The sequence below is a fragment of the Anomaloglossus baeobatrachus genome, chromosome 3 (genome assembly GCF_048569485.1).
Source record: "Anomaloglossus baeobatrachus isolate aAnoBae1 chromosome 3, aAnoBae1.hap1, whole genome shotgun sequence".
Taxonomy (NCBI): domain Eukaryota; kingdom Metazoa; phylum Chordata; class Amphibia; order Anura; family Aromobatidae; genus Anomaloglossus; species Anomaloglossus baeobatrachus.
In genome coordinates, this window is record NC_134355.1 from 458,056,434 (window position 1) to 458,077,242 (window position 20,809).

Below are 20,809 nucleotides of genomic sequence, written 5' to 3' on the forward strand. Positions count from 1 at the left end.
CTGCAACTTGAAATTCGGCTGCTGGAACTTTTTCAGCTTATCTGGTGCCAGAATGTAGAACTTGTCCCATCATTTCAAAATGATGGAATTCCTAAAAATACTGGATATTTTAGAACATATTACATCCCAAGGTACAGTTCATGGTGACAGTTTTATGTTCACACCTACCGATACCCATTGGAAGGAACAATTCCCCAAAGATCCAAGCCATCCTCTGTTAGGGTTCCAGTCTAGCAAAAATAGGAACACAGACAGATATGTTATACTAATGTTTAAAATGATCTGTACAAATATGCTGTTATTACCTCATTTTCACCAGTCCTATATACAAATATGTAAATAATAGATATGAGCCAATTTACTAAAATTCATTCTGGACAGAGCCAATGGAATAAGCCAACAAATTTTATTTAGTCTGAAAAAAATGATCTGACTTAAAATTGCTGTCAATAGATAAGGACTCGCCAGAAGCAAAACATAATGAACCAAGGGCTGGGAAGGAGTTAAAAATAATAAAAGCTTTTACTCATGTCTCCTGGGTCTGCTCCCCAACTGTCCGACTACCGCATCTTCCTCCAAGGCCCTCTGCTTGGCCTCTCTGGTCACATTTTGCTCTTTGGATCTTGTGATTCTAGGACTCATGTGATCATTGACATGCGTCGTGTCTCACATGGCTACATGAGCCATAGATGACCACGTCAGTAACTGCCGGTGAGCCGAAAAGCAAACAGTGACGAAAGGGAGGGAGTGAAGGAGCTGGCAGGGAACTGCAGAATCAGGGTAGGTGAGAGGCTAGCCTAGAACAGGGAGCATATTCACTGTTAGTGGCGACTTTAAGCACACTCAAGTACTTTGATTGACAGACGGCTCTACAGTGCATCAGTGCAGTGCCAGTGGTCAAAGTGCCAGGGTGTGGATACAACTGCCACTGAAAATTCTCCCAGGTGCAGCGGTTTCAGTATAGTGCAAAGGCACCTTCATAATTGCAGATTAAAGGGGTTGACTGGTCGAAAATGACAAGTCTGCAGTTAGTTTATGTGACTGCACACTTGTAAATCCTCACATCACGTGCACTGTGGATTCTCCGGTGTCAGAACCGGGAACGGCACAAATATGAGAGATCCATTCTCTCAATGCAATTCATTTTAGACAGTACAAACTTTTAACTCTATTTCTGCAGGACAAAAATGTTATCTGACATCGACAGGTTCTGTTTTTGAAAATTGTAATCTCAAAAATTAGACTAAGAAAAGAAATGCCCATTACCTTATCAAAGCAGAAAAGGTTCACAGTCCCACAGAGGTTAATACGTTGAGGACTAATACAGAAGATTCCAGATTTTTCAAGTCTTTTCTGAGCATAGATGATCCCTGCAGTGAGGGCAGCTGGAAGAGCAGGAGGAACTGCAATGGTGATGACATCTAAGGCTTTCTTCACAACTTCACCACCGTCATACTGGTCCAAATTGGAAAAAAAAAAATTAATTATATATCATACCTATTTATTGGGTGGTTTTAAAGAATATTTTCTATCAGTTTTCCCCTTAGCATGCTCTATCTCTAAGTAGTTTCTGAGCTAGCATGTTGAGAATAGCTGATGTGAAGCCTCTCAGGCTGGGGTCACACGAGCATTAATTCTCTCATGCAAAAGAATCAATCAGTTATGGTAAGGACACTCCCAATCAAACACAGATCTGATTTTTTTTCAGAGTGTCAGCTTGGTGTGACCTGATTGTTTCATATGAGATAATCATAGCACACTGCTAGTATAAGATGGAGAACAAAATTCTTCATCTTCTCCATTCTGAGAATCAAAGGAAATCGGACTGCCATGAGATATCACCTGAGTGCAGTCTGAAGATTTCGACGCACCCATAGACTTGAATGGGTGCATGCCATCTGATTTGCACTGCACATTGTAGCATGCCGCACTTTTTTTTCACAGCAAAGCAGAGAGCAACGCGCATAGGTAGTGCACAGTGTAAGCATACCCAATGGTGTGTAGACACCAGCGCCACTGCCACAGTGACATCACTTGCGATAGCGGCGCTGGTCTCTGCAGACCGCTGGGTACGCTGATGCAGAGCACTAATAGTGCGTGCTGGTCTGTTGCCAGCTGATCTAATCCGATAACACAGAGCGCCCTGTCATGGTGCATATCACATAATGATAGCGTGCAGGGACCAGACCAGCCCCTGAAACAAGCATCACTAATTATGTTTTATTTAAGCAAGGCGGCAGAGAAACTATAGGGGGCTTTAAACGCTGCGATATCGCTAACGATTTATCGTCGGGGTCACTGTGTTTGTGACGCACATCCGGCGTCGTTTGCGATATCGCAGCGTATGACACGTATGAGCGACCTTAAACGATCGCAAAAGTGGCAAAAATCGTTGGTTTTGGAGAGGTCGTCCAAAAACAAAATATCGTTGTCTGCTTAGTAGCGATGTTGTTCCTCGTTCCTGCGGCATCTCACATCGCTATGTGTGACACCGCAGGAGCGACGAATATCTCCTTATCTCCATCCACCAGCAATGCGGAAGGAAGGAGGTGGGCGGCATTTTCCAGCGGCTCATCTCCGCCTCTCCTCTGCTATTGGACTGCTGCCGTGTGACGTCGCTATGACACCGCACGAACCGCCCCCTTAGAAAGGAGGCGGATCGCCGGCCAGAGCGATGTCGCTGTCCAGATATGTGCGTGTGACGCTGCCATAGCGATAATGTTCGCTACGGCAGCGATCACACAATATCGCACACACGACGGGGGTGGGTGCTATCGCGCGCAACATCGCTACCAATTGCTAGTGTGGCGCCCTGGACAAGCCAGGTCGTCACAGGTACAACACCAACACACCCCGGTTAGGCACACCAAAGCCAAACACAAAATCCTTGTTGCCTTCCTCCAGGGGCTGATGTCCACACCAGGGGGTGGGCCTGGCGGTTGGTCCCGCCCGCCGAGGAGTTCACAGTCCTGGAGGCAGGAAAAGGAGTCAGTTCAGTTCAGTTTTGAAGTGGAAGTGAGAGGAAGTAAAGTGGTAGAGGAGCAGACAGAAAGCGGTCCGGGTGTGTGGCCCGGACGGTACAGCAAGGTTGGCAGACGGTGGTGACCGTCTGCAGGAGAGGCTGATTGGAGTGAGCCGTAAGGACTAGTGATGAGCGAGTACTAAAAAGCTCGGGTGCTCGAAGCTCGGGCCGAGCCTCCCAAGATACTCGTGTACTCGGCCCGAGCACCGAGCCCAATGTTATCCTATGGGAGACCCGAGTATTTTTGTGAAATGACCCCCCGGCAGCATGGAGAAACCCTAAAAATGTCACAAAAGTCTCAGAAGAGTGCTCAAATGACATGGCATCAGCATGGGGAAGACCCCTTGAAGCATTTATCACTCAAAAGTCACAGATGTGAACAATTTTGTCCGAGTTTTACGCCATTTTTACGGACTCACCAGAAAACCTTCCAAAATGACACCAAAATGAATTTTCATGGCGGAAATGTTAAGGGCACATACTCAATAGTGAGATAGAGCTGGTGTATGTTACTTTTTGAGATTAATACATGAAAGATTTTACATGAAAACCTTGTGTGGCACTCCGATGTCCAAAACGCACGTTTTGTGCTTTTTACTAGCGATGTCGGTCATTTTTTTTTTTTATTCTATCTCCCTCAGTCCGTCGGTCTGTCTCTCTCTGTCTTGTCTGTCCCCCTCTCACAGTCTGTCGGTCAGTTCCCCCCCCTCTCTCTTACTTACCGTTCCCCGATCACTGCCGCGGCGCTGCACAGCTGTTCAAACTCCGGTGGCTTTTCCTCTTTTGAAAAAGCCGGCCGCTCATTAATCAATCTCCTATTCCCTGCTGTCCTGCTTTTCGGCGCCTATGATTGGTTGCAGTGAGACACGCTCCCACACTGAGTGACAGCTGTCTCACTGCAACCAATCACAGCAGCCGGTGTGTGTATACTGTGCAGTGAAATAAATAATTAAATAATTAAAAAAAACGGCATGCGGTCCCCCCAATTTTAATACCAGCCAGATAAAGCCATACGGCTGAAGGCTGGTATTCTCAGGATGGGGAGCTCCACGTTATGGGGAGCCCCCCACCCTAACAATATCAGTCAGCAGCCGCCCAGAATTGCCGCATACATTAGATGCGACAGTTCTGGGGCTGTACCCGGCTCTTCCCGATTTACCCTGGTGCGTTGGCAAATCGGGGTAATAAGGAGTTAATGGCAGCCCATAGCTGCCACTAAATCCTAGATTAATCATGTCAGGCGTCTCCCCGAGATTCCTTCCATGATTAATCTGTAAATTACAGTTAAAAAACACACACACCCGAAAAATCCTTTATTAGAAATAAAAAACACTAACAAAGTCCCTCATTACCAATTTATTAACCCCGACAAACCCTCCATGTCCGGCGTACTCCACAGTCCTCCAGCGTCGCGTCCAGCTCTGCTGCATGGAAGTGACAGGAGCTGCAGAAGACACCGCCGCTCCGGTCACCTCCACGCAGCTAATGAGATGAGTAGCGCGATCAGCTGAGCTGTCACTGAGGTTACCTGGATCCAGCGGTGGATGCAGCGGTGGCCGCGGGTAACCTCAGTGACAGCTCAGCTGATCGCGCTACTCACCGCCGCTCCAGTCAGCTCCATGCACCAACTGAGGTGAGTAGAGCGATCAGCTGCTGTCACTGAGGTTAATCGCGGCACCGCTGGATCCAGCGGTGGCCGGGAGTTACCTGACTGACAGCAGCTGATCGCGCTATTCCCTTCATTAGCTGCGTGGAGGTGACCGGCGGCTTTTACTATTTTGAAAAAGCCGGCCGCTCATTAAACAATCTCCTATTCCCTGCTTTCCCCGCCCACCGGTGCCTATGATTGGTTGCAGTGAGACACGCCCCCACGCTGAGTGACAGGTGTCACACTGCACCCAATCACAGCAGCCGGTGGGCGTGTCTATACTGTGCAGTAAAATAAATTAATAAATAATTAAAAAAAAACGGCGTGCGGTCCCCCCCATTTTAATGCCAGCCAGATAAAGCCATACGGCTGAAGGCTGGTATTCTCAGGATGGGGAGCTCCACGTTATGGGGAGCCCCCCAGCCTAACAATATCAGTCAGCAGCCGCCCAGAATTGCCGCATACATTATATGCGACAGTTCTGGGGCTGTACCCGGCTCTTCCCGATTTGCCCTGGTGCTTTGGCAAATCGGGGTAATAAGGAGTTAATGGCAGCACATAGCTGCCACTAAATCCTAGATTAATCATGTCAGGCGTCTATGAGACACCCTCCATGATTAATCTGTAAGTTACAGTAAATAAACACACACACCCGAAAAAATCCTTTATTAGAAATAAAAAACACACACACATTCCCTGGTTCACCACTTTAATCAGCCCCAAAAAGCCCTCCATGTCCGGCGTCATCCAGGATGTTCCAGCGTCGCATCCTGCGCTGCTGCATAGAGGTGACCGGAGCTGCAGAAGACACCGCCGCTCCGGTCACTTCCACGCAGCAAATGAGGTGAGTAGCGCGATCAGCTGAGCTGTCACTGAGGTTACCCGCCGTCACTGGATCCAGTGACAGCGGGTAACCTCAGTGACAGCTCAGCTGATCGCACGGCTGTCTTCATTAGCTGCGTGGAGGTGACCGGAGCGGCGGTGTCTTCTGCAGCTCCTGTCACTTCCATGCAGCACAGCTGGACGCGACGCCGGAGTCCGTGGAGTACGCCGGACATGGAGGGTTTGTCGGGGTTAATAAATTGGTAATGAGGGACTTTGTTAGTGTTTTTTATTTCTAATAAAGGATTTTTCGGGTGTGTGTGTTTTTTAACTGTAATTTACAGATTAATCATGGAAGGAATCTCGGGGAGACGCCTGACATGATTAATCTAGGATTTAGTGGCAGCTATGGGCTGCCATTAACTCCTTATTACCCCGATTTGCCAACGCACCAGGGTAAATCGGGAAGAGCCGGGTACAGTCCCAGAACTGTCGCATATAATGTATGCGGCAATTCTGGGCAGCTGTTGGCTGATATTGTTAGGGTGGGGGGCTCCCCATAACGTGGAGCTCCCCATCCTGAGAATACCAGCCTTCAGCCGTATGGCTTTATCTGGCTGGTTTTAAAAATGGGGGGAACCGCACGCCGTTTTTTTTAATTATTTAATAAATAATTAAAATTAATAATTAAAATTAATAAATAATTAAAAAAAACGGCGTGCGGTTCCCCCCATTTTTAAAACCAGCCAGATAAAGCCATACGGCTGAAGGCTGGTATTCTCAGGATGGGGAGCTCCACGTTATGGGGAGCCCCCCACCCTAACAATATCAGCCAACAGCCGCCCAGAATTGCCGCATACATTATATGCGACAGTTCTGGGACTGTACCCGGCTCTTCCCGATTTGCCCTGGTGCGTTGGCAAATCGGGGTAATAAGGAGTTATTGGCAGCCCATAGCTGCCAATAAGTCCTAGATTAATCATGTCAGGCGTCTATGAGACACCCTCCATGATTAATCTGTAAGTTACAGTAAATAAACACACACACCCGAAAAATCCTTTATTAGAAATAAAAAAACACACACATATACCCTGGTTCACCACTTTAATCAGCCCCAAAAAGCCCTCCATGTCCGGCGTAATCCAGGATGCTCCAGCGTCGCATCCAGCGCTGCTGCATGGAGGTGACCGGAGCCGCAGCACACACAGCCGCTCCGGTCACCTCCACACAGCAAATGAACACAGCCGCGCGATCAGCTGCTGTCACTGAGGTTACCCGCGGCCACCGCTGGATCCAGTGACAGCGGGTAACCTCACTGACAGCTCAGCTGATCGCGCGGCTGTGTTCATTTGCTGTGTGGAGGTGACCGGAGCGGCGGTGTCTGCTGCGGCTCCGGTCACCTCCATGCAGCAGCGCTGGATGCGACGCTGGATCATCCTGGATTACGCCGGACAAGGAGGGCTTTTTCGGGCTGATTAAAGTGGTGAACCAGGGTATATGTGTGTGTTTTTTATTTCTAATAAAGGATTTTTTCTGGTGTGTGTGTGTTTATTTACTGTAACTTACAGATTAATCATGGAAGGTATCTCATAGACGCATGACATGATTAATCTAGGACTTATTGGCAGCTATGGGCTGCCAATAACTCCTTATTACCCCGATTTGCCAACGCACCAGGGTAAATCGGGAAGAGCCGGGTACAGCCCCAGAATTGTCGCATATAATGTATGCGGCAATTCTGGCCAGCTGCTGACTGATATTGTTAGGGTGGGGGGCTCCCCATAACGTGGGGCTCCCCATCCTGAGAATACCAGCCTTCAGCTGTATGGCTTTATCTGGCTGGTATTAAAATTGGGGGGAACCGCACGCCGTTTTTTTAATTATTTATTTATTTATTTTACTGCACAGTATAGACACGCCCACCGGCTGCTGTGATTGGGTGCAGTGTGACACCTGTCACTCAGCGTGGGGGCGTGTCTCACTGCAACCAATCATAGGCGCCTGTGGGCGTGGAAAGCAGGGAATATGAGATGGCTGTGTACAGAGCACAGCGCGCCGGCCGGTATAAAGGCTCGGTCACGCTGTGCAGGCCGGCCAATCACTGCAATTCCACAACTAACAGGGCTGTGGCATTGCAGTGGTCTGCCAGCCAATCCCTGCATGAGGGCTGGCTCTCAAAAGAGCGCCAACATGCAGGGATGAAGACCACGAGTAAAGCACGAGTATTGCAAAATTACTCGGTACCCGCCGAGCAGCCCGAGTACAGTGATACTCGTGCGAGTACCGAGTAGTTACAAGCATGCTCGCTCATCACTAGTAAGGACCATGGACGGGCGGTTGGCCGGTGGTACCGGACCGGTGAACAAAGAGAAGCCAGCACCATCCGGCAGGGCTTACGGACCCCGACAAGGCTAGGAGTCGCCGTTGAATTTGTGAAATCCGTTAGCGAAGGGAACCTCCGGGGTTTCCCAGCAGCCAAGACCCGATTGAAGGCGACAGCTCAAACCGTGAAAGGGAAACACAGCCACCGCCAAGGCTACAGTTCACAGGGCCAGAGACTGCGGGCAAAAAGGGGCTCCTTCAGCACCCATTCAAGCTGGGGAGCGGGTTACCGGTGGGAACCCATTGGAACCGTACACACTACACAGGTGCAGGGAAAGGTAGTCACCATCAACCTGCCGAGAGGAGAAACACCGCAGCCATCTGTGGGACCCGCCCATCCAGCCGTTTATTTTACCGGAGACTGTGTATTCGTGATTGGCTGAGTGAGTACCACCGTGCCGTGCGGCACAGCGCTGCCTCCACGACCCTGCACCTCACCAGGTCCCGTAGCCCACCTGCCAAACATCCCTACCCCTCACAGGGCCCCAGGGCAATCAATCCCCCTACCCACGAAGGTAAGAACCAACATCCAAGCTGCTCCCTGTCATCGCTCCCGGGATCCCCGTCCAGAGCAGCGGTGGTGTCACCAATATCACCACAACCGTGGGTGGCGTCACGGACAATAACTCCCCAAAACCATTCCCCTTTTCACTCACAGGCGAGGAACGCTGCTCGAGTCCCCGGGATCCGTCCCACTGCTCGAGCCACCACCGAGCAGCAGTAGCAGCAGCAGCCGGACCTGAGCAGTGGGAGAGCGCAGCGTCCCCTCCTCCACCCGCGACACTAGCGATGTCGCAGCGTGTAAAGCACCCTTAAGTCAGTCAGTGACTGCAGCCTCTGCCCCTGAGCATCCTTTGAGGTTCCCAGCATGCACTGGGATTCTCAAATGAAGCATCATCAGACATTAAGTAGGGGGGGAAATCAATAGCAGGTAGTATAGTCAAGGAAGAGTATGGGATTTTTAATGCAGCCAAATTAAAAATTGGTTTAGATTGAGGCAATAAATAAATACATAGGGATTTAGGTTAACATTTCTTTAGCCTTCAGACCACCACCCCTTTAAAAGGTATTTAAACAAGGCCAAGGAGTATAGATGAGTGGACCCATGGAAGTTCAGGTTCTGCAGGTTCACCCGGACTTTAAATAAACTTCTTTTCTTAACCCGAACTTGACCTGCACTTCATTGGAAGTCACTGATTGGGCAGTTCAGGTCTCCACCTACATACAGCCAACCATAAACAGACCATTTCCGGGGGAAGAAGTGCAGGGTTTTAATATGTAATATATATATTTTTTATACATACTACATCCATTAACATTAATTTTACCTCCGGTTTAGTGGCCATGATGGCTTCTTTGCCCTGCACCTGTCTTTGGTTGGTGGGTCCCCGTGGTTTGGAGCGGCTGGGGGTCCCCTCCTGGTAGTCCCTTAATGGCAGTCTGTATGACGGTAGCGTGAACCCTGTGGGGTCGGAGTCTCTGGTCCTGTTCCCTGCCTCTCCCATTGTTACTGTGTCCTGAACTTCAAGGTCAGTTAGGTTCTTGATGGTCCCCTCACTGTGCAGATTTTATCAAGTCTGCTTGAAGCATTTCCCTGACCTAGGATTCTGTACCCAGTAGGTGCTGTGGTTCCGGGAGTACTCCACCATACTCCACCGGCAACCAACCGCCTGGGCCTTCAGGTCACTGTTTCACTCCTGTCAGTACGTCTGCTCGCTTCCTCTCTCTGTCACCACTTCTGCCGACTACTGTCTGACTCTCCACTGTCTACCCCTCCCACCTGGTTGTCTAGTGGACTGGAGTGGCTCCACGTCTAGGTGGCCATCCATTGGTCCAACCCTGGCCTGGTACCATTCTATGGGGAATTGGGGAAAAACAAGGATTGTTTTGAATGTTTGTGTTACCGGCACTGGTCTTCCAGGTTCCTGGGGGGTAGGCCCTGCATCCTGAGGAGAATGCAGTAGCTCACTGATGACCTCAGGGGCGCTACAGAACAATGTACTAATGTGCTAACCAATGTAAAAATAAGGATTCAACTACGTAGTTTTGAGGATTACTTTGCAGGTATGACTTTGTTTCTCTATTAAATATATGTAGTTCAACTGCATTTCATTCAACATCCATTTGACGTAACTTGCAGGTTTTGTGGAATGTAACACTTCTGTGCACATCTCTAGTTTCTGCATTTATTCATATAGATCTCACAGTTTTGTTCAATGGTTGCTACAAGCTCAAAACAAAGACATATCCATGTGGTAAGATAAATACCAAGCACACTGTACATACTGTATTTAACATCTGAGTAGTTCTAGTTAGCAATAAAACAAAGCATTACAAAGTCTGCACATTCCATTCAACATTGTCCCCATCAGCCCTCTGGCCGCCAAATAGTACACTGTGTTGTAACTGCCATGATTACAAATTGCAAAGGCTTGGGTCATGCAGATCCAAATGGCAAATATATAGTGATATATGCTACTGTATATGATTGATAAATCACTGTGTGCAACAACACTTCACCATGATAATATGTTATTGATGGGCTATGACCTCACTGTGTGCGTTATTCTTTCCCAGCACAGTGGACAATAACCCTTTCTATGACATTATTTATTGTTTGTCAGTGTTACCGTTTGTGCGTTTTTTGTTTTATTCTAGGTGGAATTCATATATTCAATGGACATAGTGTATTTTATACTCAGAGAGCAATATTTTTTTTTTTATAAAACAAAGCACAGTATTTTATTCTGTATATTAAGGGGGGATAGTATATTTTTATTATATCAAGGGGACACAAAATTTGGTTTTTGGCCATTTGTAAAAGAAAAAAAAATTAGGGTTTTTTTTCCCATGGTTGCCAAATGGCCAAAAACAGGCGTGAATACTGAATACTTCACAGCCATTGTCTATAAGATATGGTCATACGTTGCATTTCTACTGAGTTTTTCTGCAGCTAAAACCTGCTCTCTTGGCAGTAACAGAAGGTGCTTCCAAAAAGCAGGTTTTCCTCCTTTTTTTTCTTGTGTTTTTTTCTTACGTTTTTGGCGTGTCATTTGTCTACAGTAGATGTTTAATTTAGTGAACGCTGAAAACGCAAAAACGCTGATTGAATTAACACGCTACTTCTTTCAAAAACAGCAGTTTTCTATTTCAGTCAAGGAAAAAAATAATTATGTGCATGAGATTTCTGAAATCTCATAGCTTTTACTCGTACTGTAAAAAAAGCTTATAATTTGCATAAAAAACTTGTGAAGAAAAAAGCTGCAAAAACACAGCGTCTGCACGTAGCCTTAGCAATTAGCTATAAAATCATCTCCATACTTTCCCATAATTGTGCACAGTATTTCTACAATGTGACATTACAGTTTCCTAACCTTTCCTATTATCACAATAGGACATTATTATTATCATCCAGATTTAATGATAAACATGTAAGCATTATGTCTGTGTAGTCACATCATTGGGTGCTTTTTCAATAGTGTGGGAATTTGGGGTGCAGAGGTTGTAGCTATAACTGGGATTTGATGCCTTAGGTGGTCCATCAATTTCTCTTCAACATAACCTGATATCATTTCTTTCTACAAAGTAAACGAAAAGTTGGGGCAGGGTCACTATAAGGCTGGAGTCCCACGAGCGTATGGCATGTGATGTGAGACCATCAGATGCAATATGCTAAAGACCCTCGGATCAGGCTCAGCTGCAAGTGTGCGCCAAGAGTCAAGTGATCGGATCCCAGCTGAGAAGGAGAGGAAGGGAGTGATCTCTCCATCTCCTCCATTGTCAGCCTGTGTGTATATCTCACTGAACTTGGATGACATCTGAGTGCAGTCCGATATTTCTCTTGCACCCATAGACTTGTATGGGTGTGAGTGATGAGAGACTCGCAGACAATTGCAGCATGCTGTGAATTTTTCCCTCAGTCTGATTAGGGCTGAGGAAAATCTCGAAGATGTGAGCTGCAGCACTGTCTTACATGGGGCTGAGTGCAATGCGAGATTTTCTCACACTGCACTTTGGCGAGTCATACGCCCATGGGACTCTCCCGTAAGGCTAAGTTCCCACAATGAGTATCTGGTGAGTTTTTGTTGTTGAAGATTTTCTGCACATATTGTGTAATAAAGTGTAATTATAAATATCAAATTTTATTAAATTATACAAAAGAATTTTTCATGATAGTGAAGAATCACAAAAGGTGGTTGCAATAAAACAAGAGATAAAAACAGCATGGAAAGGGGGCACTATCTGTGTGCGGATCAGAATAACAAAGAGGCTCCACTGTGGTCACCTAATATTATATAATCACACCAATGATCGAAAAATGGGGGTTCTCAATGACTGTCAGATGAACTGGATACATATGCAGTATATACTGTAATGCTCATGGAGCAGAACAAAACCAATTTTATATCAAGGGAGCGTAAGACCCCTTTCACACATCAGTTTTTTGCCATCAGTCACAATCCGTCGAATTTTGAAAAAAACGGATCCGGCGACTGATGCCGCTGGATCCGTTTTTATCTCATCGACTTGTATTAGCGATGAATTGAGACGGATGACCTCATGTTTTTTCCATTGTTCGACGGATCCATCAAAAATTGTTTGTTCAGCGGACGGAGACAGACAAAGTAACGTTTTTTTTCTACGTCAAAAAAATCGGACAGCGACGGATCCGTCGCCGTCCGTCATTTGGTAGAATGGAAGCCTAGGGGGGCAGGATCCGTCATAATCTGTCAAATGACGGAATCCGGAGACGGATTCAGTTTTTTGTAACTGAGCATGCTCCAATTTCTTTTATTTAGTATCAAATAGGCAGCCAGTCGGATCCGACACATCAGTTTTTCCACAATCTGCGATGGATCCATCGAGCCAACGGATTGTGACTGACGGCAAAAATGGATGTGTTAAAGAGGCCTAAACTTTAAATATACAATGCCCAAATATCTACATAAAATGCCAAGCTAACTTTTGGTAAGCTCAGGGGCTGCTTTGTATGGGATGGGGACACTCTGTCTGGGGATCGTATTTTTGTACATGGCTGATATCTGCACGAGGCACTTTGTTGTTGTATCACCCATTCATCATGTTATGGATGACATTAAGGGAACTTTAATACCATGATTTATAGGTACATTTGCTTGGCATTTTATGTAGATATTTGGGCATTGTATATTTAAAGTTTACACTCACTTGGGATAAAATTGGTTTTGTTTTGGTCTATGAGCATAACGGTATAAATGGCATATGTATCCAGTTCATCTGACATTCATTGAGAACTCCCATTTTTTGATCATTGGTGTGATAATATAATACTAGCTGTACTACCCGGCTTCGCCCGGGTTAATAACTGTTGTTAACAAAATAGAATGTATTAACATTCCCGGGATAGAATGTATAAATAGAATGTATTAACGCCCGGGATAGTAACTGTCTCTCTGTGTCTCTCCCATTCTCTGTCTGTCTCCCCCTCTGTATATATCTCTCTGTCTCTCTTTCTCTCTATCTCTTTATCTGTCTGTCTCTTTCCCTGTCTGTCTCTGACTGTCTGTCTCTTTCTCCGTCTGTCTCAATCTCTTTCCCTGTCTGTCTGTCTGTCTGTCTATCTATCTATCTGTCACTTTCCCTGTCTGTCTCTTTCCCTCTCTTTCCCTGTCTGTCTCTTTCCCTCTTTCCCTGTCTGTCTCTTTCCCTCTCTTTCCCTGTCTGTCTCTTTCGCTCTGTCTGTCTCTTTGTCTGTCTCTTACCCTGTCTGTCTCTTTCCCTTTCTTTCCCTGTCTGTTTCCCTGTGTCTGTCTCTGTCTCTTTGTCTGTCTCTTTCCCTGTCAGTCTGTCTCTTTGTCTGTGTCTGTCTCTTTGTGTCTGTCTCTTACCCTGTCTATGTCTGTTTCTTACCCTGTCTGTGTCTGCCTCTTTCCCTGTCTGTATCTGTCTCTTTCCCTGGCTGCATTGTGACATGTCAACATTCCATATAAGGGCGTGGCTGCACATTCTCCTGAAGTTCTGGCTGCACTGTGGCTCCCAGCTCCATTCGCTTTAATGGAGGCAGGTTTTTTGGCGAATAACTGTAAAGCGTGGGGTTAAAATTTCCCCTCAAAACATAGCCTATGACGCTCTCAGGGTCCAGACGTGTAGCTGCAACGGTGCAGATGCCAATCCCGGACATACACACACACACACACACACACACACACACACACACACACACACATTCAGCTTTATATATTAGATTAGGTGACCAAGGTGGAGCCTCTTTGTTATTCTGATCCGTACACAGATGGTGGCCCTTTCCATGCTGTTTTCATCTCTTGTTTTATTGCAACCACCTTTTGTGATTCTTTACTATCATGAAAAATTCTTATGTATAACTTGATGAAATTTGATATTTAGAATTACACTTTATCACTCCGGTTCTCTTGGTATTTAAATTGCAATGGAGTAGGTGTTGACTATGGATCAACCCAAAACTGGGTATCCATAGACTAATATGTGCTATACAGTATGGTCATGAGGAGGTTTGTTTTCCTTTATTGTGTAATGTAGGCTACAGGCATTTTCTTGTGTTTTTCTCTCTTTTTGGTATGTCATGCTTAACATGAAGCTGCATTGTTTTTGATACTTATTGATATTTGGCTTTGACAAAAATGTATTGTAGTTTATTATATTATTATTTAATGTATTATAGTTTATGCTGTGTAAAAAGAAAGGCACACTGGGCATAAGATTCCTATAAATCCCACTTTGCTTGGACTTTATGACACTGCATTTTTGAGGCAGTGAAAGTACACAGAGTCAAAAATTCACATAAAACTCATCTTGGACACTCAGCCTTGCAGATTTTGCATTGGGGCCTAAAAATTTCAACCTAAGCATTTTAGGGTTATTCCCTCCAAAAAATTCCTATTTAATGGAAAGGGAATAACTTGCAGATCACTTGGTTTCTGACTGGGGCTCTGGAACTATGAGAATGGGCTGCCGGGCCATGTTCTTGGGGCACCAGAGCCTGATATTGGGATTTCTGGAGAGCTCAACAGTCAGACCCACCCAGCAATTAGGGCATAGAGGAGGAATTTTTGGGACTAACCCTTTAACAAAGTTTTATTGCTAAACATATAAGTAAATTAACTAAAGAGAACCATTCTACTATTGACAACAATGAGACTAAAGGCCCCATTACATGCAACGACATCACTAACGAGATGTCGTTGGGGTCACGGAATTCGTGACGCACATCCAGCCTCGTTAGTGAAGTCGTTGCATGTGACACGTAGGAGCGACCGCTAACGATGCAAAATACTTACCAAATCGTTGATTGTTGACACGTCGTCCATTCTCAAAATATCGTGGCTGCTTTTGGACGCAGGTTGTTTGTCATTTCTGAGGCAGCACACATTGCTACGTGTGACACCCCAAGAACGATGAACAACACAGCACCTGCATCCTCCAGCAACGAGGTGGGCGCGACTTTCATGCGGCTGCTCTACGCCCCTCCGCTTCAATTGGACGCCTGCCGTGTGACGTCGCTGTGATGCCGCATGAACCGCCCCCCTTAGAAAAGAGGCTGTTTTCCGGCCACAGCGACGTCGCTAGGAAGGTAAGTACGTGTGATGTGTACTAGCGATATTGTGCGCCACGGGCATCGATTTGCCCGTGACGCACAAACGACGGGGGCGGGTGCTTTCACGAGCGACATCGCTAGTGATGTCGCTGCGTGTAAAGCGCCCTTAATGGTAACACTTCTAATTTAAAAGAAGCCAGAGGGCCACAAAGCTCAGAGAGATTGAGAAATATGTCATACACCTACAACTATATACACATTCTGTAGTAAAAACATAAATGATATTTTAAAAGATAGATAACTGTGCATAAAATGTGTACATTTACTTTATGTCTAATGAGTTAATGTTTTTTCAGTAATTTTTGAAGCAAATCTTAATGGTATTCCTGCTAACCACAGACCAAAACATCTGGCTGAAAAGAAAAACATCAAATTTACTTATGATTTTTATAAATCAAAAAGTATCGTACCCCATTCAAAGAAAATACACAAACGGCATAAATCATCCCAATGAACGACAAACCAATGAGGCAGCCAAGGAAAATCAGTGCATCCCGGTACAGCTTATAGTTCACCGGTTTAGGATACAGAATGGACCGTACCAGGTCACCTTTTGCAGTATTAAAACCTGAAATAGAAAAAGTAAAATAAAATCAGTAAAGAAGGTAAATAAAATAAAGTTATTTGTTTCACCTCTTACTGAGGTAAAAAACTCACCAAATACTCAATGTGTACGTTGAGTATTTGGTGAGTTTTTTACCTCAGTATTTCTAAGCAAAAACCAGGAGTGGGAAAAACTACAGAAGTGGTGCCCGTGCTTCCATTATAATTTTCCTTTGATTGTGCCACTCCTGGTTTTGGCTTAAGGCTGTGTCCGCACTTTGCGTCATCCTACTTGCAGTTCAAAACGCACCCTCTGGCAGTAATTGATTCTGCCAAAGTTGCTTTTGCCCACAAAATAGCGCTAAAAACGCATGCATATTTACTGTGTTTTAGCTACGTTTTTTGCACTTTTTCCATGCTTTTCAATTGCGTTTTCAAAGATGCGTTCTGACCATAAAGACACTGCTAAATAAAGTTTAAATAGTCAAATACAATGAAAAAAGGGGAAAAAAAGGAACACATATAAATATTGAAATGATAAAGAAAATAGTTATATTTCATAGAATTGTGCTTTTTTTACTAATTAGCAGTAAAATAGCATTACATTTATATTTTTCATTAATTTAATTGTCGGACTGTGTGTGTGTGTAAAGGGACATATTATTCCATTATTTTGATGTCAGAAAGGCATGCGTTTTATAAGTCCAAAACACATTGTTTCTGCAGCTAAAAAGCAGGTTAAACGCTAGAATTTTGATATTTCTTGCGTTTTGCTACTTCTCATTGACTTCAATGTTAGCAAAACGCAGCCCAAATGGCAAAAACAATTGACATGCTGCTTCTTTGAAAGCATGGTTTTTGCCACAAAATATGCAAATTAAACGCTGCGTTTGGAAACACAAAATGCGAACTAGAAATCACCATTTTCCATAGACTTTGCTGGAAAATCAAAAAGCATGCATTTTGGCATGAAAACGCTGCAGTTCAAAACGGACCTAAAAAGCAGCTGAAAAGCAGGTGGAAACGGAAAGTGCGGACACAGCCTAAAAATACTGAGGTAAAAACTCACCAAATACTCAATGTGTGCACGTGGCCTAGAGCCAAAAACTAACAATTGAGTATGGTTCAGGATTGCGTTCACACACTTTCAAACCACCCACCTAAAATCCTGTGGTCTAATGAGGACACAGATCCCAGGTCATATTGACCACGCCTACACCTTCAAAGCTAATATCAACATCTAGTATGCGTCACAGATTCCACAGATTAAACAAGAGGTTCTCATGTTATTGTTTGTATTCCTGGAACCAGCCTCGGTCGTTCACTGCTGGACTGAGTTCACCTACTACATACTTATAGATTTGGCTAAATTTGGCCTAACAATTAAAAATTACTTGTAGCCAGTGTAAACCTGGCTTCTCCTGGCAGTAGAAAAGCAGCATGGCACCAGTAGACACAAGCCAACCAACCCACTAAGGCTGTGGCATCAACAGAATTTTTGGAAAAAGTACATTTTTAAGGGGAACGTGCAATTAAAAATGAAGTATTGCATAGAAATGTTACACTTCTCATCCACAGTTAAAATAATGTATAGAATTTTGTGTAAGGAAAAAAAAATAAAGGTTTAATATCTGATATAGGCATTTTCGCTTAACACAATAAAGTAAAAATATGAGATGTAATTTATTACGCATTATTAGTCAAGAGTTTGACCAAAATTGCCTTTTTTGGGGGGAAGGGGGAGTTTCGGTTTGGTGTCTAGGTCTTTGGTCCCCACAAACATTTTTAGCTTTAGTTATGTAGCAGAGTCCAGAGAGTTGTCCCCGCCCATACCAAGCTGTCAATAGAGATTGTACATTGACAGTGAGGTGTCAATCACAGCAGGGGGATGTCAGACTTGACCTGAGTTTCTAGTCTTGTTATGATAAGTGTCCTGCTACTTAAACAAATCTAGAAATAAACAAAAGATCAGGCATGCCTGAACTTTCTATGGTAACCCTTGCAGCATGCTGTGTTCAGCTTATATAGCAAAACACTGTTGACAGATTCCCTTTAAGTAGATGATCCCATGAAAAAGTGCTTCTTTCTAACTCTCCAGTTTGTTAAACCTATCTTATTAACATTTTTAAGTAATTCTTAATTAATATAAGGAGTGTTCAGAATCCCCATCCAGAGTATAAATGGTTATAAAAAGTCTCCTTGAAGAACCCGTCCTGTATGATATATGTCGCGGGCGGAGGGGACGCACTAGCTAACGCTCGGGTCCGGCGCTGCTGCTGCTGCTCGGTGGCTCGAGCGGTGGGCCGGATCCGGGGACTCGAGCGGCGCTCCTCGCCCGTGAGTGAAAGGGGGGGATGATTTGGTTTGGGGATTTAGTCCGTGACGCCACCTACGGGTTGTGGTAAAGATGGGCACCACTGCTGCTGGTGACGGGGATCCCGGGAGCGATGGTAGGGAGCAGCTGGGATGTTGTTTTCCCCCTCCGTGGGTAGGGGTTGGTGGTCCCGGGGCCCAGTGGTATGACGGGAAGGCAGGGTCGGAGAGGTGCAGGGTTGCAGGGACAGCGCGGTGCAGTGCCAGACGGCACGGGTGTACTCACTCAGCAAATGAGGCACAAAGTCTCCGGTAAACCAAATGGCTGGATGGACGGGTCGGATGCTGTATCTCTCCCTGGACAGGTGATGGTGGCTGTCTCTCCCTGCACCTTTGTGTTCTGTTTTGACTAGCGTGGCTTCCCAACGGTAGTCCGCTCCCCGGTGTATGGGTGCCGGAGGAGCCCGTTGTGCCCGCAGGCGCTGGCCCTTGGGTCTCTAGCCGTTGGCGGTGGCTGTATACCCTCACGGTGCGGACGGTTGCCTTCAATCAGGACTTTGGCTGTTAGGAAACCCCTGGGGTCCCTGTCACATTCGGATTTGACTGTTGTCGGCGTCTCCAAGCCTGGTCGGGGTCCGATAGCCCTGACTGTGTGTGCTAGCTTCACTTCGCTCCCCGGTCGGTAACGGCGGGCCAACGCCTGACCCCGGTCCTACGGTTCTGCGTTGATCCACCACTCCTGCAGACGGCCACCACCGTCCGCCAACCTTGCTGTCAGTGCCTGGGCCACGAACCCGGACACCCAAGTGTTTACTCCTCAAACTCCAAAACTGATGTCCCACTTTTCCCGCCTCCAGGCCTGTGAACTCCTCGGTGGGTGGGGCCAAAGGCCCTGGCTCCGCCCCAACTGCTGTGGACATCAGACACTGGAGGGAGGCAACAAGGGTTTTGTGTTCGGCTAATGTAACTGTCCAGGGGTGGGGGTGTGTGTGTGTGTTACCTGTGACGACCTGGCTAGTCCAGGGCGCCACATATACACAGCCCAATGACGTGAATGGATATGTGTGTGTCTGTGAGTGTGGTGGAGCCTAGAATGTATGGAGTCTTGGTGGGTATATATGAAGACATATACGTGTATGTACAGTTAGGTCCAGAAATATTTGGACAGTGACACAAGTTTTGTTATTTTAGCTGTTTACAAAAACATGTTCAGAAATACAATTATATATATAATATGAGCTGAAAGTGCACACTCCCAGCTGCAATATGAGAGTTTTCACATCCAAATCGGAGAAAGGGTTTAGGAATCAAAGCTCTGTAATGCATAGCCTCCTCTTTTTCAAGGGACCAAAAGTAATTGGACAAGGGACTCTAAGGGCTGTAAATAACTCTGAAGGCATCTCCCTCGTTAACCTGTAATCAATGAAGTAGTTAAAAGGTCTGGGGTTGATTACAGGTGTGTAGTTTTGCATTTGGAAGCTGTTGCTGTGACCAGACAACATGCGGTCTAAGGAACTCTCAATTGAGGTGAAGCAGAACATCCTGAGGCTGAAAAAAAAGAAAAAATCAATTAGAGAGATAGCAGACATGCTTGGAGTAGCAAAATCAACAGTCGGGTACATTCTGAGAAAAAAGGAATTGACTGGTGAGCTTGGGAACTCAAAAAGGCCTGGGCGTCCACAGATGACAACAGTGGTGGATGATCGCCGCATACTTTCTTTGGTGAAGAAGAACCCGTTCACAACATCAACTGAAGTCCAGAACACTCTCAGTGAAGTAGGTGTATCTGTCTCTAAGTCAACAGTAAAGAGAAGACTCCATGAAAGTAAATACAAAGGGTTCACATCTAGATGCAAACCATTCATCAATTCCAAAAATAAATAGGCCAGAGTTAAATTTTCTGAAAAACACCTCATGAAGCCAGCTCAGTTCTGGAAAAGTATTCTATGGACAGATGAGACCAAGATCAACCTGTACCAGAATGATGGGAAGGAAAAAGTTTGGAGAAGAAAGGGAACGGCACATGATCCAAGGCACACCACATCCTCTGTAAAACATGGTGGAGGCAACGTGATGGCATGGGCATGCATGGCTTTCAATGGCACTGGGTCACTTGTGTTTATTGATGACATAACAGCAGACAAGAGTAGCCGGATGAATTCTGAAGTGTACCGGGATATACTTTCAGCCCAGATTCAGCCAAATGCCGCAAAGTTGATCGGACGGCGCTTCATAGTACAGATGGACAATGACCCCAAGCATACAGCCAAAGCTACCCAGGAGTTCATGAGTGCAAAAAGGTGGAACATTCTGCAATGGCCAAGTCAATCACCAGATCTTAACCCAATTGAGCATGCATTTCACTTGCTCAAATCCAGACTTAAGACGGAAAGACCCACAAACAAGCAAGACCTGAAGGCTGCGGCTGTAAAGGCCTGGCAAAGCATTAAGAAGGGGGAAACCCAGC

The 20,809-nt window shown here is 45.7% G+C and overlaps 1 protein-coding gene across 1 annotated transcript in view; it reads right to left on the reverse strand.

Moving 5' to 3' along the window:
• ATP13A4 (ATPase 13A4) overlaps window positions 1–20,809 on the reverse strand; it is a 185,717-nt gene that overhangs the window by 66,351 nt on the left and 98,557 nt on the right. The window contains exons 11-13 of the mRNA XM_075340497.1: window positions 15,897–16,054; window positions 1,267–1,455; window positions 169–230 (exon numbers count right to left, since the gene is read on the reverse strand). Coding sequence (XP_075196612.1) covers window positions 169–230; window positions 1,267–1,455; window positions 15,897–16,054 — 409 coding nt within the window. The remainder of the gene's footprint in view (window positions 1–168; window positions 231–1,266; window positions 1,456–15,896; window positions 16,055–20,809) is intronic.